Source organism: Pteropus medius, unplaced genomic scaffold, assembly GCF_902729225.1.
Source record: "Pteropus medius unplaced genomic scaffold, Ma_sr-lr_union100, whole genome shotgun sequence".
NCBI lineage: Eukaryota > Metazoa > Chordata > Mammalia > Chiroptera > Pteropodidae > Pteropus > Pteropus medius.
This window is the reverse complement of record NW_024353517.1, coordinates 11,697,784-11,722,655: the sequence shown is the minus strand read 5'-3', so window position 1 is coordinate 11,722,655 and position 24,872 is coordinate 11,697,784. Positions and strand designations below refer to the sequence as shown.

The 24,872-nt window shown below is 35.4% G+C and overlaps 2 protein-coding genes and 1 pseudogene across 2 annotated transcripts in view; all 3 read left to right on the top strand.

Moving 5' to 3' along the window:
- PIGX (phosphatidylinositol glycan anchor biosynthesis class X) overlaps positions 1-6,156 on the top strand; it is a 21,527-nt gene extending 15,371 nt beyond the window's left edge. The window contains exon 7 of the mRNA XM_039850576.1: positions 5,622-6,156. Within this exon, the coding sequence (XP_039706510.1) occupies positions 5,622-5,659 (38 nt within the window). The 3' untranslated portion in view covers positions 5,660-6,156. The remainder of the gene's footprint in view (positions 1-5,621) is intronic.
- Positions 6,157-11,067: 4,911 nt separating this feature from the next.
- The window catches only part of PAK2 (p21 (RAC1) activated kinase 2), a 77,459-nt gene continuing 63,654 nt past the window's right edge, over positions 11,068-24,872 (top strand). The window contains exon 1 of the mRNA XM_039850519.1: positions 11,068-11,254. The gene's annotated coding sequence lies outside the window, so the exon portion shown is untranslated. The remainder of the gene's footprint in view (positions 11,255-24,872) is intronic.
- On the top strand, positions 14,231-14,349 carry LOC120593077 (uncharacterized; annotated as a pseudogene).

Sequence of the window (24,872 nt, the reverse complement as noted above, 5' to 3'; positions counted from 1 at the left end):
ACCAAATTGTCCACTATATTTGTGAGTCTGTTTTTGTTTACTTTGTTCTTTTTATTCCTTAGATTCCACATGTAAGTGAAATCATATAGTGTTTATCTTTCTCTGTCTGACTTAAATACCTTTTAGGTCCATCAGAGCAATATCTTTTTCCATCCCCTTCCTTTTAGTCTCTGTGTGTCTTTTAATCTGAAGTGAGTCTCTTATAGGCAACATGTAGGGGTCTTGTTTTCCTTTCCTTTCATCCACTCTATCTTTTGGTTGAAGCACTTAATTCTTTTCCATTTGAGGTACTTGTTGATAGGCATGTACCATTCTTTATTTCCGTTTTTGATACATGTTTTTTCTTCTTAAAGAAGTCCTTCTAACATTTCCTGTAATACCGGCTTGGTGGTGATAATTCCTTTAGCTTATTTTTGTCTGGGATGCTCTTTATCTGTCCTTCAACTCTAAATGATAGCTTTGCTGGATAAAGTATCCTTGATTGTATATCCTGGGTCTTCATCCTGTCGAATATTTTTTGCCAAGCCCTTCTATCCTGCATAGTATCTTTTGAGAAATCAGCTGCCAGTCTTACGGGTGCTCCCTTATAAGTAATTATTTCTTTTTCTCTTGCTGTTTTTCATATTCTTTGTATTTTACCTTTGGCATTTTAATTGTGATGTGTCTTGGTGTGGGCCTCTTTAGATCCTGATTTTTGGAATTCTCTGAGCTTCCTGAGGTTTTATGTCCGTTTCTTTCACCAGGTTAGGGAACTTTTCCATCATTATTTCTTCAAATATATATTCAACATCTTGATTTTCTTCAGTTACACCGATGAGACGGATATTTGGACCCTTAGTAGTGTCCCATAGGCTTCTTAAATTATTTTTATAAATGCCTTGGCATCTGATCTCTTGCCATTCTGATTGCATGTCCTTGGCTTTCCCATCCTCTAGATAGGGCATTTGATCCTTTTCTGTATTCACTTTGTTTATTCCTTTGTTTATTCCATTTAATATACTTCTCATCTCAGATATTGTGTTCTTCATTTCAGACTGGTTCCCTTTCGTAATTTATATTTTTATGTTTTTTATCTCTTTGTTGAAGTTCTCACTGAATTTATCTACACTTCCCCCAAGTTCATTGAGCATCTTTATAACCAGCGTTTTGAACTCTGCATCTGTTAGATTGCTTGATTCTATTATATCTGGATCTCTGTTCTGTTCTCTCATATGGTTTCTGCTTCTTTGTCTTCCCGTTTTGGCTGCCTTTCTGTGTCTGTTTCTATGTACTACACAAAGCTCCTAAGTCTCCCGGTCTTATTAGTGTGGCTTTGTGAAGTAGGTGTCTAGTGGCACAGTCCTGAGAGGGGTTCAGCTGCAGGCCAAGTTTAGTCCAAACCTCTACCCCTCCGGGCCACCTATTTAGATTCAGCAAGCAATCCACAGATGCTGTGCTTACAGTTGCCTCAAACCAAGAAACCAGAAACCAAGGCCAGCTACCTGCAGTGTGAGTCTAGGTGCTGCTCAGCAACACGCATCTGACTTTCTGAGGATATACCTGAATGTGGCTTGGGTGGGGCTGCGAGTTGGGGGAGGCGGGGTTTTAGAGGGTGGAGCTACCTCTTATCCAGTTTGATGAAGTCTCAGCTATGGCTGCGCTACCAGTGGAGCAGATAGTGGAGAGGGCTCAACAGGGAACAATGGGTACCGCTGGCAGTTCTATACAGAGCGAATCTCACCTTGGCCCTCACTCCGACAATGTCTTCCTGTAAGTCCCTGGTGCCCCCTGCGCACAAGCCAAATTGGCATTGGTGCTTAGAGCGAGCAGGTCCTTCACCACGAAAATCCGCTCTCTGATGTGGTCCCTTTAATAGGCATCCGCCACTGCTACAGCCTCCGCCTCACTCAGCTTCTCGAGACCCGGCAGTGCCGCGTCCTACCTTTTGCCGTTGTATTGCTTGTTCCTCTAGATCCCTGACGATTTTTCCTTGCTGCTGCTCCTTGCTTCCATCACAACTTTGATTTGGTTGCCAGAGGGAAAAACAGAGCCTGGATCATCTATGCCATTTTTTTCTCCTCTGATATGCTTTTTTAAAGGTGTGGAATGGCAGAGAAAAACTAGTATGTCCATCTAGTTAAAACTTTATTTTATTTAAAAATTTTTAATTTTTGAACAACAAAATTTATTATATTTCACCAAACAAGTGAAAAAAGGAAAATAAAATTTAGCTGTGCTAGTTTTTAGACAGTTTTATTGCTATTATATATCTAACTAGGCTGTTTAAGACCATTTTTATACTTTTGACCTCCCAACTTGTTTTGTTATTAGGTAACTATTAATACTTCATTAACACTGGCTTTGTCTAAGGAGTCTACTGTTTTCTTCTTACCTCTTATAGTTAACATAGTCTACTTCTTTCCTCTCTTGGGAGTGGTCTCTGTATAATGCCGCTAGCCCCTCTTCTCTCTCTGAAGGTCAGGAGGTGGGAATGAAAGTTCTGACCCTCTAATTACATGTTTGGCTCCATTTGCAACCAGCCCTCATCCTTAGGTGCTTTCCAAAATCATTTCATCAAGATAACAAAAGATACCTGGCTCACAGTCAACACTTAGGAAATTCCAAGGATTTTGGAAGCCAAGAGCCAGAAAGGTGAATGAAAACCAAATATGTATTATTATAAATCACAATATCACATATATGGTATCTGAATTCTTTTCCAAACTCTAAAATACATATGGAGAATTGCATTTGATTTTCTTATGTAAGTGAAGAGTATGGTTAGTGTTTATGATTTATTGGTTATAAAAATTGATAGTGTGCATTGCTACAAAATAAATATTTTATTAAAACATTTTGAATTCAGTTCTCTTTAAGACCATGTAACTTAAAAAGGGAGGTCATAATTAAGCAGTTTTATTCTTTTTCCTTTGTGTTATATATCTTGTTTATATATACCAGAAAAATAGGTGACCATTGCTAAGGTGGTGATCTATACCAGAGATTGTTTAAGATGCCAATTTTTGAAAGATAATTTTCAAATACCCCTTTATTACAGATTGTGTTGGTAATATGTTTTTTGGGGGGATGTGAAATTATAATCTAGATATTTATAAAAGGACACCAAAAATAAAAATTCTCAAGTTCAAGGGGAAAAAATATGGCGTAGTTGATAGAGGCTCTGTTTATTCCTCTGGCGACCAAATCAAAGTTGTGACGGAAACAAGGAGCAAATAGCAAGGAAAAATCGCCTGGGATCTAGATGAACAAGGCATACAACTAGGGAGAGAACTAAGAAATCACCCTGCAATGGCAGAAGGTAGGACGGGACGAGGATGTGAGGCTGCTGAGTCCCTAGTGTCTGTGGCAGTGGCAGATGCCTCTTAAAGGGGCCGTACTCACAAGCAGACTTTTGCAATGATGGACCTGCTCGCTCTCAGCACCAGTGCTGTGCACAGGGGGCACCAGGGACCTACAGGGAGACATTGAGTTGTCGGAGTGAGGGCCGAGGCGAGACTTGCTTTGTACAGAAGTGCCAGCGGTATCCATTATTCTTCTGTTGAGCCCAGCTCCCTCCCAGTGTGCAGACTCAGTGCTGCCATAGCCCAAATGTCATCAAACAGGATAACAGAGGTCGCTCTGCCCAGGGGATTCCCCTGAAATCCCACCTCCCCCAACTTGTGGTCCCACCCAAGCCACATCCAAGTATATCCTCAGTAAGTCAGGTGCTCCTTGCTGAACAGCGCCTAGACTCACACTGCAGGCAGCTTGCCTTGGTTTATGGTGTGGCCTTTTGAGGCAACTGTAAGCACAGCATCTGTGGATTGCTTGCTGAATCTTAACAGGTGGCCCCAGAGGGGCACAGGCTTGGCCTAAATTTGGCCTGCAGCTAAACTCCTCTCAGGACCGTGCCACTGGACATCTACTTCACAAAGCCACACTAATAAGACTGGGAGACTTAGGAGCTTTGTGTAGTACATAGAAACAGACACAGAAAGGCAGCCAAAATGGGAAGACAAAGAAGCAGAACCATATGAGAGAACAGAACAGAGATCCAGATATAATAGAGTCAAGCAATGTAACAGATGCAGAGTTCAAAACGCTGGTTATAAAGATGCTCAATGAACTTGGGGGAAGTGTAGATAAATTCAGTGAGAACTTCAACAAAGAGATAAAAAATAAAAATGTAAATTACGAAAGGGAACCAGTCTGAAATGAAGAACACATTATCTGAGATGAGAAATATATTAAACGGAATAAACAAAGTGAATAAAAAAAGGATCAAATGCCCTATTTGGATGATGGGAAAGCCAAGGACACACAATCAGAATGGCAAGAGATCAGATGCTAAGGCATTTATAAAAATAATTTAAGGAGCCTATGGGACCCTATTAAAGGTAAAAATATCTGTGTCATAAGGGTAACTGAAGAAGGAGAACAACATGTTGAATATATATTTGAAGAAATAATGATGGAAAACTTCCTTAATCTGGTAAAGGAAATAGACATACAACCCCCAGGAAGCTCAGAGAAACCCTGAAACCAAGAATCCAATGAGGCCCCACCAAGACTCATCATTATTAATATTCCAAAGGTTACATACAAAGAATCTTAAAGCAGCAAGAAAAAATCAGTTACCTATAAGGGAGACACAACTGATTTCTCAAAAGGTACTACTATGCAGGACAGAAGGGTTTGGCAAAAAATATTCGACGTGATAAAGACCCAGGATCTACAACCGAGAATACTTTATCCATAAAGCTATTATTCAGAGTCAAAGGACAGATAAAGAGCTTCCCAGACAAAAATAAGCTAAAGGAATTTATCATTACCAAGCCAATACTACAGGAAATGTTGGAGGGACTTTTTTAAGAAGGAAAGGCATGTGTCAAAAACAGGAATAAAGAATGGTAATAACTACATTCCTATCAACAAGTACCTCAAATGGAAAAGAATTAAATGCTTCAACCAAAAGAAAGAGTGGCTAAATGGATAAGAAAATACTCCTACGTATGCTGCCTACAAAAGACTCATTTCAGATTAAAAGACACACACAGACTAAAAGGAAGGGGATGAAAAAAGATATTGCTTTGATGGACCTAGAAGGTACTGTACTGAATGAAATGGGTCGGATAGAGAAAGACAAATATCGCATCATTTCAGGTACATGTAGAATCTAAAGAACAAAATCAACAACAACAACAACAGAAGGAAATAAACTCATAGATACAGAGAATATTTAGAGGGTTACTAGATAGGAGGGGCATTGGTGGACAGCAAAAAAAAAGCAAAGAGATTAAGAGGTACAAATGGATAGTTGCAAAATAGACATGAAGATGTAGAGTGTAGCATGGGGAAGATGGTTAACAATGTAATAAATATGTAAGGGGGAAGCAGGGTACTAGATTTAATGGGGTGATCACTCTGCGAGTTTTGTGGATTCCTGATCACTATGCTATACAGCTGAAACTGGTATATTGTATGCCAACTGTAAGTGGATAAAAACTCATTGAATTGTACAATGTAAATACAAGCAACTAATTGTCTATTATATTTCAATAGACAAAAAAATGAAAAAAAAATCCCAAGTTACCTAATTTTAATGTTTTTAAAACCTATTTTTAAACCATGAAATTTCCCAGAGTTTCTAATTGAACTCTTTATCTTCAAAACCAGATAGAAAATAAAAACTAAGTTGAATATAGGAGAATTTTATTATTGCTAATCAGTATCACTAGTAGGTTGATGTTAACAGTAAAGGATACATTCAGTTTTGAAATTTGTGAACAAACAAACTTTAAATAGCTGTTTGGGGGAAACAGCAAAACAAACAAATATTTTAGTTTTAGTGCTGTTTTAATGTTTTTTATGGTTTCAACTTAGAATTCTGTATTCTAATATGAAACATAGAGGAAGTAAATGTTTATTGGCATATAGCCAACATTTTTTTTTAAAGAATATGCTCAACTCAATGTAAGAGATAGAAAAGTCAAAAGTAATTAGAATTTCAGAATTATTATAGGACTTGATTTTGATTTGTCTACATTAAACGTTGCATCCAAAAGAATCATTCAAACCTGTTACATGTAGTGTAGCATTGGCTGAAAGATATTTAAAAGAAAAAAATTAAAAATAAATAGTGTTATCACTTAGGACATTCATTTTCAATGTCTCTAACTTCTCTATCGATCTCTCTCCATAGGTATATAAGAATGTGACTCTGCAGGTTCCAGTGGGACTAACTATACATACCTCTTTAGTATGTTCTGTGACTTTGCTTATTACCATCCTGTGTTCTACTTTGATCCTCGTTGCTGTTTTCAAATATGGCCATTTCTCCCTATAAGTTTTATGCGGTTAAATGCTGCTTATAAATCTAAATAAGACCTATTCATTTGTGACTAGAAGTGTTCTTCTAGAATTATATCACTACTTTTGTCTTTTGTCTTCATTTTTAGCTAAAATTATGTTTACTAGAGGAAATTTTGGGCCATTCTCAGCTAATTCCAAAATTTAGTGCTCTGTTGTGTAGGCCTTTGATAATCCTCAAGCATCAAGTGACAAGAGGAAACTTAATTCTGTTAAATTACTATTTATTTTGTGATGTGTCCATTTGGGTTAGAAAAATGAGTTTTTTATGTATTAGAAACAAATTACTCTCACTTGGTGAAAGAAACATTTATATTTAAGCTAAACATTGAGAAAATCATTATAAATAAAAATAATTTGAATGAATCAGAGTTGACTTAAATGTTAATTTTATGAGAACATTGAAGTTATTTATGCAGAGTGTCAAAGAAAATCATTAAAGTAGAACAGTAAGAAATTATTAATATGAAAATTGATTATTTCTTAAAACATTTCCATTCTCCTATATTTTATACTGCTTTTGAATCTATGAATTAACAAAGAGCTTGATGAAACACTAATACTAATATTTAGTTCTGATTTCATACTTAATTTGTCAGGAAGACAATTCAGATTGTCATTTTAAAGAGTATATTAAGTTGGCCATTTACAAAAAAAATCTTTGTAAACAAAAGTTCTTGATTTACTGTTGTTCTTTGGAAAAAAAGTAGAAAATAAAATAAGTGCCATAAGGTAATTAAAAAATAAAAAGGCAAATTTACCATTATATTTGTTCAGGGCAATTTATTTGGACCAGGCATGTTCCAAAACAGAAGCTAAAAATCCAGGGTATGTTGCAATGCAGTTGTTTTAAATAGAGTAATGGGATGTGATATATGTTTATATATGTTATCACTGCTTAATTTCCTAAAACATTTTGGTGTTTTTATGGGAATAAACCTTTTATAACTTGACATATATGGCTTGATTAGTCATAACAGTTCTTTTTGAAGATGTGTTTGAGAACTTACATATTGAAAGAGGCTACCAATGCCATAAAGCAGAAATACTAGACATCTTTAAAATAACTAAAATTTCAACCCAATCTAGTTTTATATCTTTAGTGATTTCTACAAGAAAGAATTCCATGTTTTACAAGCATTTCTGTCACAATAGAATAATATAATGGCATCGAAATAGAATTATGTGTCAGTTAAGATTCAGTAAAATCAACAGACAACATTTTAGAACTTGGTTAGACAGGTGGGGTTAACATGGTACTATTTAACCACTGAGAGAGAGAGAGAGAGAGAGAGAGAGAGAGAGAGAGAGAGAGAGAGAGAGAGAGGAGAGGAATCTTTATTTTCTTTTGCACATCAGAACCAATTTCATCAATGTTTAAACAAGTTTTCAAGGCAATATTTGAGATTGTGGCTCAGAACATGATTCAGCCATTTACTCATTTATACAGGTATTCAGTAGGGTAAAATATTGTGAATGTGAGTGAAGAATATTTTGATATGATCATTCTTGCCTGATAAATGATCACAAATGACATCACTTTTGATAGAACAGAACAATTCTGATTTTGAACTCTTTATATTATCTTCTTTGGACTTAAAAAATGACTAAGCACTTTATTTTTTTAAAATCAGTTTTGTAATTCTGTGCATGGTCTTGGTTCTCTTGGTTATTGTGTTCCAGTATTCTATGATTTCTTTTTCTTAAAGTATTGTGTTATATTCTTTTGGATGAAAAGAACAGAGATGCAAGTTACCTCAGCTAAGGGTTGTGGGGGTCAGAGGGTGGTGTGTGTGTGTGTGTGTGTGTGTGTGTGTGTGTGTGTGTGTGAGAGAGAGGCAGAGAGAGAGAGAGAGAGATAGAGAGAGAGAGAGAGAGAGAGAGAGAGAGAGTTAGTTTCACTCTACCAGGAACTTAGATATTTTAGCTAGATTTCACAGAGGATGGTACATACATACATACTTGGGAAGTGGAAAAACCTATTGCAGCTTTAATTTTTTCAGAATATAATGAGCTTAAGGATTATCCTAGTCAGATGTATTCTGTTCATTTCAAAGTACTCATCTATATTTTGGTAATTGATGCTGATTGATATGATATGGAGATAAATTAGAGTGAGGTGACCAACACCTATCTGTATCATCCTTCAAACTTACAAAATATGCTATTGGCAGGAAGTTGACTGTAAGATTTGGTAGGCTGTGAGAGAATGAAATAATATAGACTAAGTATGCTCTTCAGGATTGTCCTAAACAGCGATAGGATGGTAGATTTAGCTATCTGCTTGATTTCTTGCATCTCACCTTACTAATGAAACTACTTTCTTCCTGAAGTATATCTTTTTAAGTAGTTTCTTTAGTAGGTCTTTGTCATTGGTAACATCTTTGTTTTTGTTTGATGATATTTTTATTTCACCCTCACTCATATGACTGATAATTTAGCTATGTGTACATTTCTAAGTTTGGTTATTTTCTCTTGGTACTTTGAAAATATTTTTCCATTATCAACTGGCACCCATTGTTGCAATTGAGAGATCTGTAGTAGACTTAATAGTTGTTTATATGTTTTTATGTTTTCTTTCTGGTCATTTTATTTTTGGTATTCTGCAGTTTTACTTTGAGAAGATTTCTTTTACTTGTCCTGATTGGGACTTGCTTTGTTTCCTGAATCTGAATGCCCTTGTATTTAATCAATTTTGGAAAATTCTTAGCAGTATCTTACAGTGCCTCCTTTTTTTTTCTTTCTCCTCTCTCCTGGAGTTCTCATTAAGCCTATGGCAGCCCTTCACAATCTATCCCCATGTCTCTTAATCTTCCATATTTCCTCTTTGGGCCGCTCTCAGTAATTTCTTTAGTTCTGTATTCCAGTTTACTAATTCTCTCTTCAACTGTATGTAATCTGCTGTTTATTCCAAACATTGACTTCGGTTTCAATTATTATGTTTTTTATTTCTTGAAGTTCTATTTGGTTCCTTTTCAGAGATTTCCTGGACATTGTGGAAACTATAAATTTGAACTTTAAAACCCATGTAAAGGAAACTGTGGTTATGAAATATAAAGGGAAAATTTTTCCCCTTCATGCCAAATCTAGGCTAAAACAGAAATGTCTGCTTATCTCCTTGGGTTGGTGTTTCTATAGGGAGGTGTTTTTTTTCTCTCCATTCTCTTCTTGGATGGTGTAGCCCTTCAAGTTTCCCAGCCTTATGCAGGATCACAGTCCTAACTCCATATATAGGCTAAGGCTTTGTCTTTGATCTCCTCTCTCCTGTGCAACCAGTAAAACCATAGAGATTTCTGAGATAAGTAGATATCCTCAACACCACCATGGCTTCATTGTCCTGATTACCACTCTGGTTTCTTGCTTCCACTTTGGGTTGAGTGTGGACTTTGAAAGACATCAGAGGCATTCCTCTCTCTTTCTTGAAAGCTTAGTTATGCCTTTGAAAAGATGTTCTTTTTTATCCAGAATTTCCATATGTTTAATAATGAAGACTTTTTCAGGTTATCTAATAGTGTCATATTGCTTCTTGATTACTTTCTCTTGTACTCCATGTCAATTAAGTTTTGCTTTACTTCTATAGATAAGCACAATCTGACTACCTTTCTCCCTAGAGACAGTCATAATTACTGCCTCCCTAGTTCTGTTCTTGTATCTCTATACTCCATTCTCTACATAGCAGTCTAGTGATCTTAAAGTGTAAACCAGATAACATCACTTACCTGCTTAAAACTATTTAATAGCCTCTTGGAATAAAGTCCAAACTCCTTACCATGGCATTCAAGATCCTCTTGACTTGAATCTTATTTACTCTAATGTTTTAATTACTCTAATGCCCTAAGCTCCAGCCACACAGGCCTTCTTTTTTTTTTTCTTTTTTTTTTTAAGGCCTCCTTAACTGACTTTAGCAAGCCCTTCTGTCCTCTTTCTGTTTGTAGTGCTTTCTCCTGGGTGCTTCTCGTGGCTCGCTCTTTCTGTTCTCAGCTTAAATGTTACCTCCTTAAAGATGCCTCTCTAGTCACCCTCTCCAAAGTAACCTCCCCAGTTTTTCCCTCATACTAGATATCATTATTTTAATTATTGTGTTTTAATATTTGTAAGCTCCACAAAGGCAAAGTGACTCATGTTCACCTTTGTATCTCTGAATACTTTAACAGTCTCTGGTACATATTAGACTAACTCATATATTTGTAGGATGAGTGAATATGTTGATAACTCCTCCAAAGATAAAACACGCTTTAATTTGCAAAGAAGTGGGACTAAATTTAGTTGCAAAATATAGTAAGTTTGTAGGTAAATAGCAAAATAGATAATGAATTCCCAGAAACATATAGCAGATTCATATAACAGCAATTGTCTGTCAGCATCTTCGATCGGCACAGATCTGACTGGAGACAATGCTGAGTTAAATGAAGGACTGCTGTCTCAATATAAAGAATACCCAGAGAAATGGAGAGGGAAGCAGCACACATCTCTAAACTACAACTCCCAGGAACCCCCACGCGAGCCCGCCCATTGGGAAGCGGTGCCGTTCTCCGCCCCGTGGAGCTCCAGGCTTGGGACCGGGAGGGGAGGGGTCTTGGCTCCGCCCCTCCCCGCTCCCCGTCGTTGCCCGCCCCTAGGGTTGTGGCCACGCGCAGCGGCGGCGGTTGTTCCGCTTCCCCTCTGGCCCCGGCCGTCGCCATTGCCGAAGGCTCCCTGCCCTCCCCTCCCGGCGCCCGCAGGGCTCGGGTGCTGCTCGGCCTAGCGGTAGCAGCGACTGTGCTATTGCGCGGCTCCTCTTCCTGTCCCGCTTCCCCTTCCGTCCCCTCCCCGCCCTGAGTCGCGCGCTTGCCCGGGGCGGCTCCGGAGCCTGCCGGGAGCTCGGTCGGAGGCGCCTCGCTGGGGCGGGGACCTTTCCTCGCCTGGGGTAAGTGTGCGGACGGGCCAGGACGCGGGCAGTCGCTCCCCTTCCTTCTTCCTTCTCTGCGGCCTGGCAGGCGCGAGCGGCCCGGGGCAGCAGACCTGCCGCGCGCCGGGCCGGGGCAGCCACCACCTGTGTGCCTGCAGCCGCGGCTCCTGGGGCGGTGGCTCATTGTCTGCTCCCTAGGGCTGTTTTCATCTCCGGCTTTAGCTCGAAATGGGAAGCTTGCCGGGCAGGTGAGGGCTAACTCTTCCTGGACCCAGCCCTGCCCTGAACTGTGTCGAGCCACGGGCTCTGCCCTTTCTCCTTTCTCTCGCGTTTCAACCTCTTCCTTTCCTCCATTTACTTTAGTGTTTGACTAGATGTCTCAAGTTTTATTCCTTGATTTTTACTCTCTTACTGAGTCCCAGCCCCTCCTTACTACCCTCTCTGTTCATCCCGGTTTCATTACTCAGGCATATATTGTCTCGAGCACCTTTACTCTTTCTAAACTATAATCTGTAATCTCTTCCATATTCCTCATTAGTAAAAACATAGTTTTCCGGGAGTTTGAGAGCTTCTGCTTAAGAACAGAACTTTCGGATCTTCTTGTGATTCCTGTTTGATCTTCAGCCAGGAGGTGAATATTTGCTTCTTTGCTTCTTTGGTAATTTAGGTGAAGATTGCCTTTTAACCATGTTTGGCTTTCTTTAGAACAACACACACACACACACACACAACGTTCTCACAGATTCCTCTGTGGGCTCAACCTTTTGACTAATTCTTTAAAGATGAAGTTATTCAACTGAAGTTTGAAAAGTAATTGCATTGTCACTTGATATGAGGTTGTACACATTCTTGTATCTTAATTTTAATGGGAATATTCTGGGCAGTGTGAGCGTGATTTGTTTCCTCCTTGATAAAGAATACCAACTCCCATTGATAGAGTTATCTCAGTTTTACTTTACAAGTGATCTATAGTTTTCTTTTTTAACTTCTGTAAAAAGATAAAATGGTTAGGCCTAAAATTAGACTACGACGAGCTGTGTTTTGGATCAAGGTTGTGCACGTCACGTTTTTTTCCCCTGCTCTGTTTGACTCTTCCGCTCTTATAAGTAGGCAGGATATTGAAATGTACAAGAATTTTCTCTGGGGTTTTTGTTTTCGTAGAGTTATCCAAAAGAATAACATTAAATGAAGTTAGATTGGGATGAAAGCAGTGAATAGTAATTTTTAAAGCAGGTTAGAACTTGCCAACTTTTCTAGAAGCTCTGAGGCATGTATAAAACTCATTCACACACACATATATATATGTATGTATGTACGTATGTATGTATTTGTACAAAAAAATACATAAGTGAAAAACTTTATTCATGTTCTCTTAAGGATATTGATTTAAGGCAGTTCTTTCATCCTTGGCTTTTAAACCTTTCTAGCTATTAGGCAAGAACACTGAATGACGTTGTGAAAAGTGAACATCAAAATGTGGGTCTTAAACCCACTTTTCAGGTTTTGGTGAAAGAGGTTAATCTAAATTAACTCGAATTTGTGTTTTCACTAAGTAGTCCATTGTTACCTAAATGACATAGTACTGAGCTTCAATACTGACATCATTTGGTAGTGTCAGTTGTCCTTAACTTAATAGGAAGTGTTGTTGGCCTAAGGGGTTAAGGTATAGAAATGTTGGCCTGTGAAACTTGGTGGATGATGTCAGCCTCTCTGCCATTACTTTCTGTAAGCAGATACTTTTACTAAGGAAGAGCTCCTGGGTATTCTGTTTCCCTTAGGACCTTGATTCCTGGTTTACCAATTATTAAAAGGAAAAGTTATTCTTCCAGACCTTGTGACATTGAAGTCTAACCTTGCGAACCCAAATTCATAAAGTCACAGTAAGTTTGTAGTTAGAGTATATCTACTAAACAGATGAAAAGGGATTCCTGTATTTCTCTGATGTTTAGGATAGGCCTGTTTCCAAGACATGGTTAACAGTAGTGTATATTTCTTTTCAATTATTCTTTTTAAAAGAGGAAACTTAGAACTTGTTCAGGTAGTTAAGGATAAACTTTCATTATACTTGTTTAAAAAGAGAACTTGTTCAAATAGCTAAGGATAAAATAAGTAGGTACTATTAAATCCTTCCTATCTGTCAATATTGATTATTCTGATATTCAAGTATAACGTTTCGTTTGGCTTTCTAAATTTTATACTTTTGATGAAAACTTGAATCTTGGCCTTGTTTAAGGCTTCAGCGTTCTGATCAGTTTGTTTCCAGTTAGAGGGCTAATTTCAGACTAATCAGAGGGAAGGTGTTAAATTACTCATAAATCTGAGTTGTCTCTTGTATCCTTCTTGTACCTTGAAAGAAGCAGAAAGAAGGAAAAATAGCTTCTATTGCCTTGAAAAAATACTGATTGTTTTCTTCTGTGATCAAAATTGAATTTCACTACTTCATTTCAGGGTCACTAACCTGATTAAGAGTAGTCATTCTGAACACTCATGCAGGATTTGCATTCTAGCTTATTATCTCTGAGATTCGTTAGTACTTAGCCATATATCCCAAGTGGTTAGGAGCTGAGGATCTAGATTTGAATCCTGACTCCTTTACTTGATCCTGGACAAGATATGCATTCTTTTCAAGGCTTGATTTTTCATATGTAAAATGGGAATAATAATATTATAATACAAATTTCATAGGGCTATTTAGAGCAAATAAAATAATGCAAATGAAGTACTTAGTATATGCAGTGCTTAAGTGCTTAATAAACAGTTAATACTCCATTCTAAAATAGATTTTACTTTTAATTACTTCTACAGCAAATGTTCTGTTCTAAACAAATTTAAAACTACTTTGTGAAAGAGGTTGGAATCTCAGGACCAAGTTTCTGAGACCATAACTGTTAAATTAAAAATTATTTTTCAGGAAAAAAATACTTTCACCACTGAAATTAAATACAGATTTTTTGAATATAGGCTTTTCAGATTTAAAAAGTATACATATTTCTTGGCTACAGCCCTGCTACCCTAAACAAGCCCGATCCCATCTGATCTCAGAAGCTAAGCAGGGTCGGGCCTGGTTAGTACTTGGATGGGAGACCACCTAGGAAGACCAGATGCTATAGGTGTAAAAAATAAAAATTAAAAAAAAAAGTTAAAAAATAAGGAATTGTAAGCTGACAGTTTCCTTGCAATCTGTGAGGTCAACCAAGGGTTGCCTCGCTTAAAAAATAAAAATAAAAGTATGCATATTTCTCATTGAAAATTTGGAAAGCAGTGAAAATGACTAAAGAACAGGATAAAAATCACTTTAGTCTCAGCCCTCAAAGATAAGCATCGTAAAGACCAGAGTAGATTTCTTTTCCTTATTTTAAAATTACATTCCAAAAGAAGAACATGCTTGTTATGAAAGGTTCAGTTATTTAGAGCAAAAAGTGAAGATTACTCTTCCTCACTTTCTAGTCCCATTCTTTGAGTTACCTACTGTTTGTTTTTTTTTTTTACTTATGCAATTAGAAATAAGTGCCATGTGTGTAGTTTTTACCTTAATTTTTTAAAATAAAAAGTTGATCGTTATATATTATTTTCCATGTTAGTACATATAGTTGTAGCTCATCTTTTCAACAGTCATCAGGTATTCCATTTTATGGTCATGCTTTAATTATTCATGGTCATTGTTATTTTCAATTTTGAGCAATTAAACTTTAAGCCTTAATGAACTCCTTACATCTTTATGCACATGTATATGTATGTATTTCTATAAAAAGGATTCTTAAGTGTTCATTTTAAATTTCAGTAGATGCCAAATTGCCTTTCTAAAAAGCTGTACCAATCTATATTTACCTATAATTCCTTATTGAATTGTAGAAGCTTTCTGTTTAAGATCTTCCCCATTTCACCATTATCAAAAAACTTTCTATATTGTCTTGTACTTTTAATAATTGTATTTTAATCTTAATTCTTCTGGACTTTTTTTTTGTTTGTGGTAAGGGGAAGTAAAGAGTTTTAAAAATAAAATATTTCGGCTACTGATATAATATACAGATATAAAAATGTTTTTAGGAGCTTGAGGTTGGTGTGAAAATTAGTTACATTATAGGAATTCAGAGAGTAATACTGTAATGGTTTTATTTTAAGCATCACTTCCGAAAAGGAAGATAATGCCCCTCTTCGACCCCTATTTGCTTAATTGATTCTCATCCTTCAAATCTCAGCCTTCGAGTCCGCTTTCTTTGAGTCTTTCCTGAGCTTCGTTATGATTTAGATATTCTTACCGTTCCTATATATTAATGTGTTAATCGATAACCTTTATTTGCAGTGTGCTGTAAACTTGAATTATTCATCTAGAAATAGTTATTTCTCAGTTTTTGCCAGTTGAAACTAATCAAGGAGGGAGGAGGTGCAAGAAGAACTCAGTCATCTGGGTTAAAAATGATTCATATATACAGGGTACTTTTAACGAACGTTACTGAAGTTTTCGTTACACCTTTCTTATCGGACTGCTACATTGATTTTTTTTTTCATATAAATGTTTAATAGGTTCTGGAAAGATAGAAGCGTTCATTTAGAATTTATTTCATATGAACAAGGTATATTTTAAGATATAATCTTAGCTTTTAAAACTATTCCTTTTAATTTTGAGATTATTTAGTAATTTATAGGCTAGTGAATAAGCACAATTGTTATATAATAAACACATGAGCATCGAGATGGGGTAAAGCATTTAGATAAAATTTTAGATGTTCTAAAGAGCACATTATTAAAGAATAAGAAGTTACATTGGCAGATTCAATACTGGAAATATAGCCAGATGTTTGATAAAGTATCTCAGTTGTAAATTTTTCCTAAACTTTTTTCCACCTTTCTGACTAAATACTGGAAAAGAATAAAGTGTGTGTGTTTTTTTTTTGTTTGTTTGTTTGTTTTTACTACTCCTTATTCTGTTACCTATGGGTACCGACTGTTGATATTTTGGTATGTTTCCTTATAGTACTTGTTCTTTATGTTAATCTCTGTGTATGTAGTTTTATGAAATTGGAATCATATTCTGTATAATTTGCTATCTTGCTTTTTTTAACTTGAAAGTTTTCATTTCTCAAAATTTTTTTGAATGATTTTTTAATATTTGCTTATTATCATTATAGAGTTGTGCCTTAGTTTCACTATTTTCTTATTGCTGAATGTGCAACTTATTTCCAATATTTTATATAAATAATGCTATGGTGAATATCTTTCTGTTGATTCTTTAGAATATTTTCCTAGAAGTGGAATTATTGAATATAAAGGAATAGCATTTAAAAGTCTTAAATTACTCTTCAGAAAGGTTTGATGTGTACCATTACTAGCAATGCAAATCTCATTTTATTGCTGTCCTCATTGAAACAATCATCATTCTTAATGAAATTAATAGAATTTTCGTATAGCTAGGCAAATAAAAAATACATGTTAATTTGCATTTCTTGTTTAACTTATAACAAATTTCATTTTTGTTAATTTGATTTATTTCCATTATTTCTGATAAGCACATAGAAGTAAGTAACTAGATTTTTGTGTTCACTGTTATTTTATTAATTTCCCACACTTCAATAAAATTTTATTTACTTATGTTTTCCAGGTTGTCTCCAAAAATAATAATAACTTTTGCCTGTTTTCCAATAGTCACAATATTTCTGTTTTAGTTCTTTATCACATTGGGCAGAATCTCCAAGACATGATTAAATAAGAAGGGCGATAATTGTGTTGGAATATCTCTGATATTTTTACAGTTAAGGTTGAGGGCAGCTGTTGGTTTTAGAGAGTGATTCTTTATGATTTTCTTTTGTTCCTACTTTACAAAAATAGGAATGGCTTCTGAATTTTATCAAATGTTTTTGTAACACTTTTTTAAAAGATGATAAGGTTTTTTGTCTTTTAACTATTGATAAGATTATATAATAAATTTGCTAATATCCAAAGATACCTTAAGGCATATATTGTGAGGAAGCAAAACCCTACTCATATTAAGTCAAGTATAGAGAATTTATTGAATATAGAGAATTTCATAGAAATTTAGTTTAATAAGAGTATACTGGTCATCTGATAACCTCTGTAGTGAATTCTATAGTCTACTGAGGAATCTTATTCATGAGTCAGTTCTAATAATTTGTATTTCCATAGATCATATATTAAGATTTTCAAATTTATGATATAAGTGTATGTAATATTTTCTTATAATTAAAAGCTAGTATTCATTTCTATCTTTAAGAGTAATTTTATCATTTTTCTTGATTTGATTTGCCAAATGTTTGCTTAGCAGTTTTTTATAACCAGATTTGAGATTTATTCTCTCAGTTATTGGATTCCCTGATTTCTCCTATTCTCTTTACTTTGTTCTTCCTACTTTTCTTTCGTTTTTTATTATATTTTTTCTAACTCAGTAAATTCTTGGTTCCTTTTTTTAAAATACTGAAAACATTTGGTGCTCTTAATTTACCTCTGAGTACAGCTTTGGCTGCACTATAATTTACATGAATGATATTCTTATATTTATTACTTTACAAATAGTTGGTAGTTCTAGGTTAATTTCTTTATTAAGAGATATTTAAGGTCATTCTATTAACTGTTTACTTGCTTTTAGTGACTATGGTCTTTTAAAATATCTTTTAAATTTATTGAGGGTTTCTTTGTGATAAGACATAATCCAATTTGGTAAGTGTTCTCCAGAAACTTAAAAAGAAAATTTTCTGTTTGTAGGGTACAGTTACATATATATATGTTAAACTTTATTCAAGTTATCTTGTTTGATTTATTATTCCCTATTAATAGTTCTTATTAAGTATATGACTTAATCCTAATTAATTTTTTAATCTCAATCTGTCAGACTATGCAGTAGCATTGTTTCTGAGAAGCTTGTTCTCACATCAGTAATTTACATTTTTGTTTCTTCTGCCTGAATATTATCTTCTCCTTCATATATAACTTTTGAAGAGGGCTTTCCTGATCAGCCATCTAAAATAGCCTCCACCTACCCCCCTCCCCCACCCCACCCTGCTCAATATTTAACTTCTTGCCCTTCTTTTTGTTTGGGTTTTACAACACTTCCATCAGAAGTTATTTTTTTTTTTCATTTACTTGTTTATTTCTTTGCTATTCTATTTATAGCTTGGGACGGGAAGGTATACAGTAAGTATGTGCTGATTGAGTAAAAGTGTCAGTTTCTTCTATTTCTAGTAATTTAAAAATTCTTAATATACTTGATTTTATACAGCAGTTTTAGGTTCACAGCAAACTTGGGCACAAAGTAGAGAGTTCCTTTACATCCTGAGCTCCGCCCTCCCCGACCCCAGCCTCTCCTATCATCAGCATCTTGCAGTGTGTGGCAACTTCATTTTCTTTTAATTTATTATAATTGATGAACCAACATTGATACATTATTGTCAACCAAAGTCTTGTTTATATTGGGTTCACTCTTGGTGTTTTATATTCTACAGGTGTGGACAAATGTGGACATGTGTCTAAATTATTCATACAGAATAATTTTTCAACCCTAAAAATGTCCTGTGCTCCCTATTCATCTCTTCCCCTCCTCACTCAAATTTCTGACAGCCACTGATGCTTTTATTCTCTTCATAGTTTTGCCTTTTCCAGAATGTCATATGGTTGGAATCACACAGGATGTAACCTTCTCAACTTGACTTCTTTCACTTAGCAATATGTGTTTGTTTCCTCCATATCATTTCATGGCTTGATAGCTAATTCCTTTTTAGCACTGAATAATATTTCAGTGTCCGAGTGTACCACAGTTTGTTTATCCATTCACCTACAAAAGTATATCATGGTCGCTTCTTCATTCGGCAGTTATGAAATAAAGCTGCTGTTAACATTTGTGTTTAGGTTTTGTGCGGGCGTAAGTTTTCAGCTGATTTGGGAAAATACCAAGGACTGATTGTTGGATTGAATGGTAAGAGTATATTTATTTTTAGAAACTGCTAAATTGTCTTTCAAGGTGGCTGTACCATTTTGCTTTCCCACCAGCAGTGAATGAGAGTTTCTGTTGTTCAACATCCTACCAGCATTTGATTTTGTCAGTGTTTTGAATTTTAGCCATTCTAATAGGTGTGTAGGGGTACCTCATTGTTTTAATTTGTAATTTCTTAATGGTGTATGATGTTAAGCCTCTTTTGAAATGATTCTTTGCCATCTGTTGTACATATGTCATTTTGGTGAGGTATCTCTTCAAATTTTTTGCCTGTTTTTTTAATTGGGTGGTTCATTTTCCTATTGTTGAGTTTTAAGAGTTCTTTGTATATTTTGGGTAACAGTCTTTTCTATCAGATATTTCTTTTGCAATTATTTTCTCCCCATCTGTGTGGCTGGTGTTTCGTTCTCATGACTAGTGAATTTTATCATGTGTTTTGATACAGTATTATTTGGTGCATGTGTAAATTCTATACTGGTAAAGATCTTCATTATAGATTCCACCTCATCAATAAAAATTATTGTTATATTTAATCATTTTTAACCTAGTACTTTTCTTATTTTAAATTCCTATCCATACTATATTTCTTTGTTCAATAAATTATTATCCAGCTTTGTCTTTCCATGCCTTTTTGTTTTAGTTGTGTCTCTTTTAAATTACGTGTAGTTTATTTTTGTTAATCCAAAATGAATGTTTAAAACATTTATGTTTATTGGCATAATGAATTCTATTGGGTATGTCTCTCTCATTTAATGCTTACTGTTTTTTAATGATTCTTCATGATTTCTTTAATTATAAAATACACATGGCATAAAATTACCATCCTAACCACTTTTAAGTATACAATCCCTTGGCATTAAATGCAGTTACATGTTGTACAACCATCACCATTGCCGATCTCCAGAACTTTTTCATCTTCCCCAGGTGAACCTCTATACTCATCAAGCACTAACTCCCCATTCTTCCCTACCCCAGCCTCTAGTAACCTATTTCTAATCTACTTTCTGTCTCATGATTTTGCCTGTTCTAAGTGATCCATGTATGTGGAATCATACAATATTTGCCTTTTGTGTTTGGCTTGTTTCATGTAGCGTGTATTCAGGGTTCTTCCATGTTGTAGCATTTCGTTTTAAGACTCAGTGATACTCCATTAATGGTATGTATAGATCACATTTTCTTTTCCAGTTATCTGTTAGTGTTTTCTTTTTGTGCTATTTATACTTGGTTTGCTTTTATCTCAGATATTTTGAATGTATACATTTTGTTTTCCAAGTCCATTAATTTATAGTTTAAATGAATTCAAGTGTAAATCTAAGTTTTAAAAGTAAAATTTTCTGATTTGTCAGCCTGAAAAAGAAAATTATACTTTGACTCACCCTATATCTGAAGACTATGATTTTCTCTTAACCCACCCTCACTCACTTTATTCTCTTTTCTCCTTCATGGTGAGCTTGAGACCTCAGAATATTGTTAGTATATTTTTTACCCATGTCATGTGTTTAACTTAATTTTTAACTTTATTTTCTTTCAAAACTTATCTTAGTAATTACATTCAGTGTTAACACGAATTTTAAAAACTTTATTGAGATAGATTTGGTGCTCATTGACATTTTTCTCAGTCTTTTAAGTTAATTCATGTATGTTAGCTAGCATACATTTTCAGCTAATATTTTTTAGTAGGAGTAACTGGAAGACATTTAGTAATTACCAAATCATTAATGTCCTTAGAAATTCTGTAGATATCATTTGATGTCATCTTGCATTAATCAGTTTGTTTCAGAGCTTCCTATGCCTGATAGTAGTAGGAATTCTTTTTTTATTTTATTGAAATATTTTTGACAGATCATCTTTTGTACATGTATTTTGATGTTGCCTGATACATTAGCTTCTTACAGTCTTCAAACTTGGTTCTTTTTTTTCATTTCCTGAACTATTTGGTTATTTTGCTTTAGTTTATTTTCTTCCTTGGAAACACTTATAATAGTTAGGCTGGCTTATCATTTCTGTCCTTTTTGTGAGCTGCTCACATGTTTGTCCTTATCATAACTCATCTGATTTTCCTTTACCATCTCCCATTGGGCTTTATTTCTACTGTTGAAATTTTAGATTCTTTGCATCTTTTAAAAACTTAACCCTGCTCCTTTTTCTTTTAAATTACTCTTATTTGATCTTGGTCTTTTCTCTTTCTATATGACTATTTCATAGAGTTTGCCAGACAGTGTTTGGAAGTCAGTTCTCTGTCCTGAAGTGTAATATACTTTCTAAGTCAGACTGTGCTTCTATGTGAAGAATAATTTTCACTCTTCCTTGTACTGCATTATTTCTGCTTATTACCTTTGAATGATAACTGATATAACCTGATACACATTTGTCAGAAACTTTTTTGTGTTGTCCTTGCCTCTATGGTTGACTGAGATTGTGAGTGAAACCTCTTCTTAGGTGTATTGCGGGTAGATAAATACAAAGCTCCTAGCCTGAGTTCCAGTGGCTAATAGACATTACTCTAATAAGATGATTCTGGGCTAGGGTGGTGGGATCTTATCCTAGCCAGGTTTCTAGCATGTGCTACTGTTAGGGCACTTCCTGATTCTAGCCTTGTACCCATAACACAACACTTTGCTTGTATGACTACACTTCCCAGGAAGCCATGTGCCAATCCAGGTTTTTCTGCTTGTATACAGCTCCACCTGAACCTTACATGCACACAGTATGTGGATAGATGCTTCCTTGCTTTTGTAGTACATGGTGGTCTCTTAATGGTTTGTAGAAGGATGAGAGAAGGAGGGTAAGGAACTAGCTGCCACAAAACCTGCCTCTGCGTAGAATGAAATGGCTTAGCAAGGGCAAACTAACTAGTTTCTTTGAGGCAGACTCTGGGTTTCTAAATAAAAGGAGAGGGACAAAGTATTTTTATATCTTCTTTTAGGCAGATGGTTGAACTCTCTTTTATGAAGTAGAGCATGGCTGGGTCATGAATCTTTTCTTCATAGCTAGCTATTGGAAATCTTTCAAAGATCTGATAGAAATTTTCTTAATGGCAATTTGGGACAAACTACATGGGTGACTTCTGATTTGACACTTTTTTTTTTTTTTTTACCATAAGCTGGTTCTGACTTTTTAAAATTTAGATGACCACTTAAAGTAAGCAAGTAATCAGTCTGCTGTTGATCTTCATCTTTCAGTAAAAGGTCTTAGATTGATAGATTACCACTTTACTAGTAGGAAAATGTTGTCTTGTTCCAGTTTGCTCTCTTTAATGTCTGTTAAAGTTGAACACTTTTAATATATTTATTACTCCTACCCACACTGTTTCGTTTTGAATTGCCATTGGGGGTTTGTGACCAAACTTGGAAAGTTAGACTTCATATTGTTGAACTCATTTCTTCTTACTACTTTTTTTTTTAATAATAATCTTTGGTCTTTCTTTTTCTTGTTCCTTGCTTCCACATTCCCTACTTTACAGTCAGTTTTAAAGCATTTTCTCGGTCTTGTGCTTGGTCACCCTTTCACTTGTTTAGTGTAGTGATTGGGTGGAGGCCAAGAGGGAAGAAGAAGAAAAGGATCACATTTAGATTACAAAGTTTCTTTACACACACTGGTTCCTCTGATACACAGAGATCTTCCTCTCTTTCTTTGCCTGACAAATTTCTTCTCATCCTTTAAAAGCCAATTCTGATTTCTTTGCCTTATTACTGTCATGTAAATAGGAGCTCTGGGTCCTTTTTTTCATTGCATTCCACTCATCTCTATTTTCCCACTCATGGATGTGGAGACTAAACCTTATAGTATCCTTGATTTCTAGCATTTGACACATCGTAGACACTAAATAAATATTTGAATTGGAAACTTAGTAAGAATTTTTTTTTCCCTTCAACTATGTCATTTCCCTGTGTATAGTGTGAAAATATAAAAGATTCTTCTGGGAAGTGGAATTATGGATTTTTTTCTTTTTTTTTTTTTTAGTTTAGACTTTTATTCTGGTTCGAAGTTTTTTTGTTTATTTGTTTTTTGTTTTTTTTTGTAATGATCATTACTACTTTTATGAGAATTAAAAAACCCATTAAGGTGAAAACTCTTTAACTTCCAGGTGCTCCATATTGCCCAACATCTGGGTCTTTCTGGCCCCACTCAATAGGCTTTCCCCCCACTACTTGTTAATATATTCCCTCCTGTCTCCTTGTTTCTCATAAACTAGATCATACTTATTGTTCCTGTTACCTAGAATCCCCTCTTCTGGGTAGGAATATTATCTAGAGGAATACTTGTAATAGGGATTGACTAGAATTTAGACTGTTTAATGTCTTCCCAGTCTTATCCTGAATATATGTTGGATGAACGAGCATTTAATTGTCTTAGCTTTCTAGATTAGAGACCTTAAAGAAGATTGAATAGTGAATGTATCGTCAAATTTTCCCGGGTCTCCCTTAGCCTAAAGAAGAAGAAAAAACTACTCGACTCTGATGCCATCACAGATGAACCTTTTTTACTGATTGATTTATTCATTCCACAAATAATTACTCGTTTCCTAGACACATAAACAAGACATAGTTCTTGGTGTTAGTGATGTAATGGTCAACAAAATACTGGATCCATACTTTGGAGTTTATAATGTAGTAAGGAAAGACAGACATTTAAAAAGCAAGTTCAATGTGATGAATGTTAAGACAGAAGGGAATAAATTAATGTGTGTAGGCTGGGGGTGAGGAGGTGTCAGAGAAGGTTTCCTGAGAAAGTGACATTTAGACCAATAACTAGGTGTTTGATAGGTGGAGGTGGTGGACAAAAAGTAGAATGACTAACTCAATTCCTGTTTCTCAGGAAAACTCCCTAAGTCTCAGGCAAATGGGATCATTGGTCACTGAGCAGAAACCCTTCCAGGAAGGTCATGCATGAGGCCTGAGATGGCTGTTACAGAAAATGAAAGAATGGATAATAGTTAAAGCATGTGGAGGAAAAGACTACAAAAATATGAGTCTGAAATGTTAGGGGCCTGATCATGGAAGTACTGTTGGGCTTTATCTTAAGGTTTATGCATCCTACTTAAAGGATTTAAGTAGGAAACTGAAGTGATAAAGTTTCATATATTTCAAGGTTGCTCTCTGCACTGTGAAGAATAGACGGGAGGGCCTAAGTGGATTTGGGAATAATTAATAACAATAAGTCACAGGCTGTGGTGACTTAGAAGTTTTGAGGAAGCTGTTTTGGGAAGCGTGGATAATTTTGGGAATTGGGGTATTATGATAGAGGTGAGAAAGCGAGAAACAAATGATTTTTTAAAAATTTGTTTTCCTCCAAGAATGTTAATTTCTTTAAAACGAAAAAAGCAAACATTTTTACTCGCATGTTTTCTGTTACCAGATAGAAATTTCACTAGCGAGGTTTTTTTGTTTGCTTGTTTGTTTTTAAGTGATAACAACTTTTTTCAGATATGAACAGCAGCATAGAATGTTAGGGCTTGGCTGTGAAGTCACACAAGTGATTCTTTTTCTGAACAAAGCAAAAACTGTAAATAGTTTTGTCACCTTCTTAGTAGTCCTGTTGAAAGGCTATGTGATTATGCCAGTGGTGCTTCCATTCTTAAGATAATTTTTTAAAACTCTTCTCTTTGAATTACTCCAGGCGATTGCAGCATATTCTTTAGAGTATCTTTTTCACCAGAGGCAAACCCTTCATCCTGTCTCTGCCTATTGCCAT